The sequence below is a fragment of the Ictidomys tridecemlineatus genome, chromosome 1 (assembly GCF_052094955.1).
Source record: "Ictidomys tridecemlineatus isolate mIctTri1 chromosome 1, mIctTri1.hap1, whole genome shotgun sequence".
Lineage (NCBI taxonomy): Eukaryota > Metazoa > Chordata > Mammalia > Rodentia > Sciuridae > Ictidomys > Ictidomys tridecemlineatus.
This window is the reverse complement of record NC_135477.1, coordinates 29,326,372-29,338,456: the sequence shown is the minus strand read 5'-3', so window position 1 is coordinate 29,338,456 and position 12,085 is coordinate 29,326,372. Positions and strand designations below refer to the sequence as shown.

At 36.1% G+C, this 12,085-nt stretch overlaps 1 protein-coding gene across 4 annotated transcripts in view; it reads right to left on the bottom strand.

Moving 5' to 3' along the window:
* Arhgap19 (Rho GTPase activating protein 19) overlaps positions 1 to 12,085 on the bottom strand; it is a 49,863-nt gene that overhangs the window by 15,698 nt on the left and 22,080 nt on the right. For all 4 annotated transcript variants that reach the window (XM_078032460.1, XM_005335275.5, XM_078032549.1 and 1 more), the window contains exons 5-8: positions 11,421 to 11,647; positions 9,756 to 9,842; positions 4,433 to 4,498; positions 2,444 to 2,635 (exon numbers count right to left, since the gene is read on the bottom strand). In XM_078032460.1, coding sequence (XP_077888586.1) covers positions 2,444 to 2,635; positions 4,433 to 4,498; positions 9,756 to 9,842; positions 11,421 to 11,647 — 572 coding nt within the window. The remainder of the gene's footprint in view (positions 1 to 2,443; positions 2,636 to 4,432; positions 4,499 to 9,755; positions 9,843 to 11,420; positions 11,648 to 12,085) is intronic.

Here is a 12,085-nt window from a genome sequence, read left to right as displayed (position 1 = left end):
TTGATGTTTCTACAGTGAGCATATTATTTTTAATAATCATAGAGAAAAAATATATAGTAAAATTATTTTTTTTCAAAAAGGTATGGGAGTATCTAAAATGAATGGAAGGAGTTTGCAAGCATTTATGAAAATATGCTTATGCTCAGTTTGGTGAAAAAAAAGAGAGATTAAAAAAAAAGTTTATCACATGATCATAACTATATAAAAATATACCATAGGAAAAAGTCTAAAAGAAGTGTTCAAAATATAAACACTGGTGGAATGAGTGATTTTTTTTTACCCTTCTCTATAACTTCCTATTTTTCTAAGAATAGCAAAAAAAATGTCTTTTCCTATGTATTGTCTTTTAACTGTCAGTACTCTTGAGAGAATCCATTACACCTGTCCTATATGAAACTACTACTGTTTTAATTTCTATGGAAAATTTAGTCACTAGATGGCATTGAATCTGCAACAATACTCATCCAATACCCTGAAAAATCCAGTCATAGACAATTTACTAAATCTCAAAGTAATCTCAAAAAGAGTGACCAAAAACTTAAATATCTTTATCAAGCTGGGCACAGTGGTGCATGCCTGTAAACCCAGCAGCTCAGGAGGCTGAGGCAGGAGGATGGCGAGTTCAAAGTAAGTCTCAGCAACTTAGTGAGGCATTTAGCAATTCAGCAAGACCTTTCTCTAAATAAATATATTAAAAAAGGAGGGAGATGTGGCTTAGTAGTTAAGCACCCCTAGGTTCAAGCCTCAGTGCCAAAAAACAAAAAGATCTTTATCAATTGTTAATCATAGCTCCATTTAACATTTTCTAAATACTTGTTTATACCTGGCTCTATACTTGAGATCAGGAATAAAATAAATATATAAAAACTGACTCTTCCTCCAAGGTTCTAGAAGTAAAGAGGCTGACTCCTATAGCTTGGATTTGAAATGTCCCCCAAAGGTCCATGTGTTAAAGCCTTGGTCCCCAGCCAGTTGTGCTACTGGGAGGTGGTAAAACCTTTAAGAGGTAGGGCCTAGTAGGAGTCTTAGATCACTGGGGGTGTGACCTCCAAGGGAACTGTGGAGCCATGACCTCTTCTCTTTATTTAGCTTCCCCTCCATGGGCAAACAGTTTTGCCACATGTGCCCTGCCATGATGTCCTGCCTCACCACTGACCCAAAAGCAACAGGGCCACTAGTTACAGGCTGAAACCTCCAAAACTGTCAGTTGATATGTCAGTTTGCTGTAATGTAGCAAATTCCTAACAAACTGACCCCAATTGTTCAGTTAAAATTCAAGAGAAAAGGGGGAGGGAAACAAGGGAGAGAATTGAACAACAGCAGAGGAGGTAGAGAGGAAAGATGGGAGGGGAGGGGAGGGGAGGGGAGGGGGGATAGTAGGGGATAGGAAAGGTAGCAGAATACAACAGTCACTAATATGCCATTATGTAAAAATGTGAGTGTGTAACCGATGTGATTCTGCAATTTGTATTTGGGGTAAAAATGGGAGTTCATAACCCAATTGAGTCAAATGTATGAAAGATGATATATCATGAGCTTTGTAATGTTTTGAACAACCAATAAAAAAATAAATAAAATTTAAAAAAATTTTTTTTTAAATTCAAGAGAGACTGAGACAAACACATTTCCTCAGAAAGAAAGTAGCCAAGTAGTCAGGATTTACTCAAACTATGCTTTGAGTGCTGAAAGTAGCAAATGGAAGACCTAATTTTGCTCCCATAGCTCCAAAATAAACAAAGATAACACTAGATTCCTAACTTCTAGAATCAGCCTAGGACCTTGGTTTATAGTGTTTTTCTAACTACAAACAATTCTATCGTTGAGAGTTACCATTTATACTGTTCTATTCTATGTACATTATCTCTAATCTTTACAGCCATGAAATATGGTCAATACTATTACCATTTTGCAAATAAACAAACAAAAAAACTGATATTCAGAAAGTTAAATTATTTGCCAGAAAAATTTGTTAAGAGTTTAAACTTTGGAATATTATATTATATTTTAATTTCTGGCTCTAAGAAAACTTGGCACATGACCAAAAGTAGAGACACTCTGAATCCTCCTATTTTTTTTTTTTTTTAAAGAGAGAGTGAGAGAGAGGGGGACAGAGAGAGAGAGAGAGAATTTTAACATTTATTTATTTTTTCTTAGTTCTTGGCGGACACAACATCTTTGTTGGTATGTGGTGCTGCTGAGGATCGAACCCGGGCCGCACGCATGCTAGGCGAGCGCGCTACCGCTTGAGCCACATCCCCAGCCCCCTGAATCCTCCTATTTAACTGAAGAAATCCAAGGGCCTTTATTTCTTTCTCTAGTAGGGCCAAAGCTTGTCTCAAAAAGAGTCAAAACTTAAATGAGATTCTTTAACAATCTTGCCTAGTGATTCCACAAATGTGATCATGTTCCTAAAACCTCTCACTATTCCCCTGTCCTTGGGCACCTGTCTAATAAGCTGTTTCTTCTTTGCGGACTCTGGCATACTGTGAACGTGCTGGAAGAGCTCTCTCAGCGCCTCTTCTGTTCGCTGCTGGGTCTCCTCCTGGTGAGAGCTGCAATCTACCCGGTTCCGTTTCTGAGATTTTGCCAGCTGAAAGGACTTAGCATGGCATGAAGCTGTCAGATCAAGGTCATCCTAAAGGAAATTCAAAAGGTAAATGAATTAATATATCCTTCCAGCTTTGTTGTTGGATTCCCACAAAAACCTAGAACATAATAAAGGGAGAGTGGGAATATCATCTATTTTTATACTCAGGAACAAGAAAAATCTTAACATAATTATCAGATAAGGGACCTATTAATAAAGGTTATATTAATCATCCTCCTATAACCTGTCAGAGAACCTAATATATTTAGAATATTACCACCAAGAATTATCAATTTTTTTTCCTTTTCTTTTTCTTTTTTCTGTTTTGGTATTGAACCCAGAGGCACATTACCACTGATTCACATCTCAAGCTCTTTCTATTTTTTATTTTGAGATATTGTCTCACTAAATTGCTTAGGGCCTTGCTTAGTTGCTGAGGCTGGCCACAATCTTTTGATCCTCCTGCCTGAGCCTCCAGAGCCACTTGGATTACAGATGTACACCACCAAGCCCATCAAAAGTTCAATTTTCAAAGCATATTTTCATTTCAAGTCATCCTTACCGCTATCATATAAGGCAAGCAGGCAGAGTACCATCATTCTCATTAGAAAAAATAGATTAAGCTATAAGTGTAAAGTTATCCAGATACTAAAGTGACAGTCCCACCCTGGAGCATAAGGGCATTGTTTCGCGGCTGGAGCTTTTTCCCAAACGCGACAATTTAATATGACAACTGTGTGGCATCAGTAAAGGAATGAAAACAACAACTCTTTAAGAAAAACTACACACCAATTATACTACTTGAAATCAAATACTGTTTTCCTGGTCACGCCAATATTTCTCGATGAGTAGAACAATCAGGGGCAGAAAATAATAGCATATGATGACATCTTTAAGTTTTTAACCAAGAAAGACCAATTAAAATTCATAAAAAAGTGCTTGTGGCCAGAGTGGCACATATCTATAATCCCAGCAACTCAGGAGACTGAGGCAGGAGGATCACAAGTTCAAGACCAGCCTCAATAACTTAGCAAGACTCTCTCTCAAAATAAAAAATAAAAAGAGCTGGGGATATAGCTCAGTAGCAGAGCACCCCTGGGTTCAATTCTCAGTACCATACACATATACACTCAAAAAAAGTGATTATGAAGTTTTTTTTTAACTTTCCACTGTTGGAGCTAAATAATCATATGTGATTTTCTGTCAATAAGCACGACACATTTCCCTAAATTCATGTGCTATCAAGTCTTTTAGCCATTTGATAGAATAGAGTTTTATCATGCCATTGATCCTAAATAAGAACAAATTACAGGGCTAGGGTTGTGGCTCAATGGTGGAGTGCTCCCCTACCATGTATGAGGCACTGGGTTTAATCCTCAGCACAACATAAAAATAAAATAAAGATATTGTGTCCACTTAAAACTAAAAAGAAATTTTAAAAATAAAAGAACAAATTACATAAAACTGTGCTATTGCTACTAAAAAGTATTTAAAACATTTGTTATTTACAGATTGTTTGTGTCATGTGCTATAAAAATGCATATTGGTTTTATGAAAAAACTTTAAACATACAGTTTACATCATCACCCTTGTTTAGAGGATACCTTCTCATCCACCAGCGAAGGACATCTGACAGCAGGCAAGAACACTGCCCATAGGGACGTTTCTATTTCAATTTGTAACTTTCCACTCAATCATTCTCCTTGTAATGAAATGACTAAGTAACTTTAAGCTATGACATTAAAATATTTTTATTTTGCACAGCTTTACTTTATAATTTCATGCTTTAAAAAAAAAAAAAAAACTCCACTAATCTTAACTCTAAAGAGCAGTTTCCTATCTTACCTTTGATGCATGGGTTCTGGAGCCCAAATAGTGTAATCTTGCACATTCCCGAATGTAAGTAGGAGCCTGGGAAGACGACAAAAGAATACCAGGACCAAGAGTTTAGTAGGACCTAAAATTCTTTCAAGTCCACAAAAAGACAATGGTTCTCAAAATTATCTGTTAGATGACTTTGGAAAGGCCAAAGATTGCACAAAATGCCTTATTCTGCAGCTTCCTTTCTCTTGCAACTGAAGAGACCCCTCAGTAAAATTGATGGGGAAACTATGAAAGACACTGATGTAGTTGTTGCTGTTTTAAAAATCAAATATGGCAAGAATACACTCAAGTGAGCCAGAAACAAACATATAAACATTTATAAAAATGCTTATATTTGACCAAAAAAAAAAAAAAAACTCCCAAATCCTGACAAATTGCAAGTGGTCTCCGGATCACATTTTAGAATCATGTATAGAAAATACCATTTAGGATTACTACAGAATAGAATTCTGTAACAAATACCCTGTTTACAGTCCAGGAAGAAGTGTTTAATTACAACCACTATTTTATTAAATGTAAACTAATATAATCACTATAGAGAAGAATACTACAATATCTAATAAAATTACATTTGCATTTACCCATTGTCCCAGAATCTCACTTCTGAGAATCTATCCTGAAGATGTAACTCCAGAAACATAAAGATTAATCAAATGGGAAATGGGGTCGTGACTCAGGGGTAGAGCATTCGCCCAGCATGTGCAAGGCTGTGAGTTCGATCCTAAGCACCACATAAAAATAAATAAATAAATATTATAAAAGTATTGTGTCCAAATACAACTAAAAAATAAAACATTAAAATAAAAGATTAACTGAATGATTGGACACATGTGGGGTCTGGCAGCACACCCCTGGACTCCCATAGATTGTAGTGGCTGAGTCAGGAGGATCAAAAGTTCCAGGCCAGCCTCAGCAACTTAGGAGAGACCCTGTCTCAAAATAAAAAAAATAAAAAGGGTAGGAATGCATTCACTGGTAGACTGCTTGCCTAGCATATGTGAGGATCTGAGTTTAATCCCCAAAACTGAAACAACAACAACAGAAAGATTAGATACAACCTAAATGTTCATTAATAGTTGGCGAACTTTCATAAATCCATATAATGTGGTACTACGCAGTCATTAAATAAGAAAAGAGACAGAGAAGATAGAAAAAGAGAGAGAAGAATGAAAAGAAAAGGAAGAGAAAAAAGGAAGGGAGATAAGCTGAATGGCTTTATGAAGCATATGGAGGAATTTCCAGGATCTATTGAGTGAGAAAAGTAAGGCACAGAACAGTATATGTGTAAGAAAGAAGGGGAAATAAGAATATAAACATGTATGTACATTTACTTTGTTTTAACAAAAAGAAACAGTAAGGCTGGTTGCAATGGTGCACATCTGTAATCCCAGGGAGGCAGGGAAATCACCAGTTCAAAGCCAGCCTTAGCAACATAAAGGCCCTCAGTAACTCAGTGAGTTACTGTCTCTAAATAAAATACTAACAGGGCTGGGGGATGTGTCTCAGCGGTCGAGTGTCCCTGAGTTCAATCGCTGGTACCACAAAAATAAAACAGAAATAGTAGGAAAATAAACCAGAAAATAATGAAGATGGTTAGAGAAAGGAGTGCAATTTCTCGTTTCTTGTTTTTTTTATTTTTTTTTTATTATTTTTTTTTTTGGTAGTTGTGACTTTTAAATAATGTAAATATACTACAGGTTCAAAAAGTGAAATTAAATCTATAAGGAGGGGCTGGGGTTGTGGCTCAGCAGTAGAGCGCTTGCCTCATATATGTGAAGCACTGGGTTATAGGAACCAGCTTATAAAGACCATCAATGCCCAAATTTGGGACAAAATTATCAAAATGAATAAATGAAACTGACTAACATCATGAATACATAAAAATCCATAAGTCTCTAATGACAGTTATTTAAAAAGGAGAAAACATCTTCTCCAAAAAATAAAGTCATATATTATGGGTTAAATAATAGAATTAGAAAATCAATCTTTTTGTAATACCTAATGTAATCACAGATCCTAGGCAGGATTATCAACAAATGCTAAAACCAATATATATTAGAGATTTACCTTATAAGTTATTCACTATTTGGAAAGGAGAAAATGTCCCTTTATAATGAAGAGATCTGGCCAATAACAAAATTATCACAGTAAGACAATCTAACATCATGTGTCTCCTAATGTACTGCAATGTAATATATATAAACACCACCTACAACTTGAATCTAATCAAGATTCTAGATCTAACTTATAGTTTACAGGAAACACTTAAAAATAGAGGAAGAAGTTAAGTGACTTTGAGAAAATAAGACAAAGTTAGAATGTAAGAAAATATATAAGACAGTTGATTTGAACATTTCAAATCAATGACATGAAGAAAAAGCATAATGACTGTTACAGATTAAAAGTGACATAAAATTCAAAAGTAATATATAAACCTTGATTAGTTTACATTGGGAAAAAAAAAAAAAACAGCTGTGAAAGCGAGGCACAGAGGCTAAGTTAGGAGGATCACGTAAGCACAGGAGTTAGAAGTCAGCCTGTGCAACACAGTGAGACCTCACCTCAAAAAAAAAAAAAAAAAAAAAAAAAAAGTTAACGACAAGTGCAATGGCACATACCTATAATCCCAGTAGCTCAGGAGGCTAAGGCAGGAGGATCACAAGTTCAAAGCCAGCCTCAGCAACTAAACGAGGCTCTAAGCAACTCAGTGAGACCCTGTCTCTAATATTAAAAAAAAAAAAAAAAAAAATGCTGGAGATGTGGCTCAGTAGTTAAGTGTCCATGAGTTCAATCCTTGGTACCAAAAACAAAAGACAAAAATAGTTAAGGGCTAGGGTTGTAGCTCAGTGTTAGAGCACTTACCTAGCACATACTGAGGCACTGGGTTTGATCCTCAGCACCACATAAAAATAAATTAATTAAAGAGCTGGGGCTGTGGCTCAGTGGTAGAGCGTTGCCTAGCATGTGTGAGGCACTGGGTTCAATTCTCAGCACCACATATAAACAAATAAATAAATAAAGGTCCATCAATAAAAATAAATAAATTAAATAAAAATACCATGTCCAGCTACAACTAAAAATATTTTTTTAAAAAAAGTTAAAAGAAGAGATCGGGGTTGTGACTCAGTGGTAGAGTGCTCACCTAGCACGGGCAAGGCCCTGGATTCGATCCTCAGCACCACATAAAAATAAATTAATTAATTAACAATATTGTATCCAACTACAACTAAAAAATATTTTTTAAAAAAGTTAAAAAAAAAACTTAAGACGATCAATTTTATGTTTTGTACAGAGGTTGAGCATCTTAATCTGAAAAGTCAAAATCCAAAATGCTACAGAAATCTGAAACTTTTTGAGTAATGACATGATAATACAAGGAAAATTCTATACTTTGCCTTGTGTTACGTTTCAATCAAAACACAGGTGCTTTAAAGACATTGCATAAATTACCTCCAGATTATGTGTATAAGGTATATATGAAATATAAATGAATTTCATATTTAAATTTTGGACCCATCTCCAACATACCTCATTCTGTATTTGCAAATATTCCAAAATCCAAAACCCTTCTAGTCCCAAGCATTTCACATAAAGGATACTGAACATATATTTTACCACAATTTTTAAAAATTAGCATTAAACACAAAAAGAAGCTGAGTGTGGTGGCACACAGCTATAATCCAAGCTCCTCAGGAGGCTGAGGCAGAAGAAACCCAAGTTAGAGGCTTAACTTGTCCCTGTCTTAAAACAAAGTATAAAAAGGGTTGGGGGTATAGCTCATCCCCAGCTCTGTAAAAGAAGAGAAGAAAAAGAAGAAAGAACAAGAACAATAAGAAGCAAATTCTGACACATCCTATAACATAATAAACTTTGAAAACACTATGCTACTTGAAATAAAACAATCACAGACAAATATTGTATGATTCCACTTACATAAAGTACTTTAAAAAGTCAAATTCAGAGATAAAGTAGAATGGTGGTTGACAGGGCTAAGGGGAGGGAGAATGAGGAGTTATTGTTTAATGAGTATTGAGTTCCAATTGTGCAAGATAAAGAGTGCTGAGTCTCTAATGATATTCATTTAAAAAGGAGGAAACATATTCTCCAAAATGATGGTTGCACAACAATGTGAATATATGTAATGCCAAAGAACTGTACATTTAACAACAGTTAAAATGAGCTGGATGTGGTGGCCTAGGCCTAAAGTCTTAGCTACTCAGGAGTACCACTTCAACACAGAAGACCAGCCTGAGCAACACAGTGAGACCCTACCTCAAAAATAAATAAATAAATGATGGTGCATTCCTGTAATCCCAGAAATTGGGGAAGCTAAGGCAGAAGGATCACAAGTTTGAGACCAGCCTCAGCAACTTAGCAAGGCCCTAAGCAACTTAGTGAGACCCTGTCTCAAAAAATAAAAAGGACTGGGAATGTGTAGCTCAGTGGTAAATGCCCCTGGGTTAAATCCCCAGTACCAAAAAATAATAATAAAAAGAAGAATGTTAAGATGATAAGTATTTTACCATAATAAAAAAGGAATCAGAACCGGATGATCTTAAAAATTCTTGGCTTCTCCAGATGGCAAAAGATACAAAAAATTAAGAGATTCACTATTGAGTAGGTATATTCTAAAGACCAAGCATGTGACTATACAATCTTTTGCTAAAACCTTAGAAACATGAAAAGGTCAGCGTATTCAGTCACACAAAGGGCTCTTTCAAGAGAGGAAGAGTGTGCCTCCCAGACCCTCTCAATGAACCAGAGGGCCTTTAGGAAGCTTAAAGGGATTGTCCCTCGGCCTTAGCAGCAGGAGACCAAGGTAGAGGATTTATCTTCAAAAGATTTGTATATGTGGCTTTTGTCTAACAGAATAAACCCCATTACAATCCACAGAAGACCCACAAAGTTCTTGAGAAAATTATGTTGGCAGAAACACTGCCTGTTTGGACTGAAAGGGACAAAGAGTACAAAATGAAAGGGGGCTGTCAGACCCTCAAAATCCCACTGGCAGGAAGCAGGCAGGATAACTACACAGCTGCCAGCATGTGCTGCCTTTCAGGAAAAAAAGCAGGATGATTTCAAGGGTGGAGCCAATTACCCCAGGACTGGAACCTCTGGGCCTCCCATTCCTTCCACCTGGGAGGGTTTTCCATTGTCCACTCTGGCTTACAGTGCAAGTCAGGACTCTTCTCTTCCAGGAGCCCACTTTTTCTTTTTTATCTAAGATTCAACTTTGCTCCATCTTCCTTGTCCTATTACCAACCATATGCTATCCCTTACCTACCTTAAAAAGTTTCTGGGAGTGTTTGATCATAAAAGCCATCCCATTGTTTAACTTCGTGATATTTTCCTGAAGGTCATTTGCAGTGACCTGTTCAGAGGAAAAGAGAACAAAGGGCGTTAACAGCTGGGAAGTACCATTTCCCAATAACATCCTTAACATGTACCTTTGTTATTTTATCTGTTTGCTCTTCTCAGGACCCCTTACATACTTTTGTGTGTGATCATTTCTATCCCTAATAAAAGTAACTCTAAATACAATGTTTAATTCTATTAGTTCAGTAGCTTTCCACTGGATATAATCTAGAACAATCATATTTCCCTACAGTGACCAGGAAATTCATGAGAATCAATATTCATTTCCTAATTAGACATGAGAGCAAAGTTAAAGAAAATCCAGCCTAGGATTCAAAATGGATAGGAAGAACACAACCCACAACAACCATCAAGGACACTGCCTCTTCAGAGAAACTGGAGTTTCTCTAAAAACAAAGGTGAACTCTCATATTAACAGATACCAAAGATGACATCTTTTCCTTAAAAACATAGTCAAATTGTCATTGATTTCCATTCTGTCTCTGCTTCCTCTTTTTTTTTTTTAAGTACTAAAGCACCTCTTTTATACCAAATCCCTAATCCTCAACATGTACCTTTGTTATTTTATCTGTTTGCTCTTCTGTGATAACCACAGTTTACTCTCTCCTTTCCCACAGTCTTGGTTACCTGGTTCTAATATTCTTCACTATGAAGCTAACTCTTTTAATATGGACAAGAGTTGGTATGTCCTGTCTTCCCCAACCCACCCAGAAGTTCTTTCTGGCCCAGAACTTTCTCTTATTTTGTTACTAGCTACTTGTCAGGTAAAACAACCTCTTTCCCTTACTTTTATTTTTCTCGTTTCCTATAATCTCAAACATCTTTTATAACATGTTATAACACATCTATTTCTGTTGTCTTCCCAGCAACATTGTAAGGTAAGTGGAGAAACTACTATCATGCCCTGTTTACAAAGAAGGGGCCTAAGTACAGAAAATAATACAGGTAACATTAGTTGTTTATAGCTTCCAAGTGAGGTATCCTGGTTCACAATCCCATCATACAAAAAAAAACATATACTATAAATGGGCAGAAATATAATTATGTGCCTTCAGATGAAATATTTGTTTAAAAGACTTCAGATAATTTAGTTCTTATTTAAGTCACTGAGAATATTGTGGTCTCAGTAAGAAGCAGCACATTCAACTGTATCCAAGGAAACTATATCTGTGGGAAACAGAAGGACAAGGCAAGATGATTGCTCTATCTGTCATTTTATATAAAGCTTGGTGACATTATCCAGTAAGATCACACAGCTCTATTCTAAATTTACAGAAATTAATCTGGTTTCCCAAGGAAGTTTTCTGAGTATTCTACTTTATTAACTAGAATTTTCCAGAATTTTCACTAGCAAGTTCTCACATAGGTTTATCAGAAATTGATTTATAAGCTACAGGAACTGTCCCCCCACCCCTGCAAGTTTGATAACTCTTGGGTGAAATGATAAAGCTCCTAACCTCATAAAGCTGAAGATTGGACCTTGGACCTTTGATAGCCTCATCAAGGTACAGCCATAGGATGAAGCCCAGCCCAAGAACACTAAGCAATCTTTACTCTTCCCCTTAAAACTCACATTTTTTGGCCATAGGACATGGGGTGCAAACATAAGGGCAAGGTTATAGGCAGACATCTTATTCTTGTCTTGCTTCTTCGCTGTCTGGTACAGGAGATCAAGCAATAACTTCAGTAAGTTACGATTGGGTGGGGGAAGAATGAGGAAGAGCAATTGAAGAGCCTCAATCTGCCGTTCTTTATCTGGTATATTGGTCTTGTTTCCTTTATCATCAAACTGCATCAAATCTTAAAAATAAAAGTAAATATTAAAAAGGAGGAAGAAAATAAAAGCAAGAAAAACCAATACTATAACTATTATCCTCCCTTCAATTCCCAAAGGAGAAAAAAGAATCAAGCACAAACAAAATTTAAAAATTATAGTATCCTAGTATGTACAAAGCCTTGGGCTTGACTCCCACCCTGGAGGGAGGGGGAGGATAGATTTTGCCAGGTACTTCCAGTGCAACCATGGACATATTAATGTATTAATGGGCTAGGGATACATCTTATTAGTAAAACACTAATGTGTGAGACCCCTTATTGGTAAAACACTAATGTGTGAGATAATGTATATTATCATTATTTCCATCAAAATAATGATAATATACAATATACATGCATTTGCATGTTCAGTATCATTAGCAATCAATAAATATAAATCAAAACCATAATGAGATACCACTC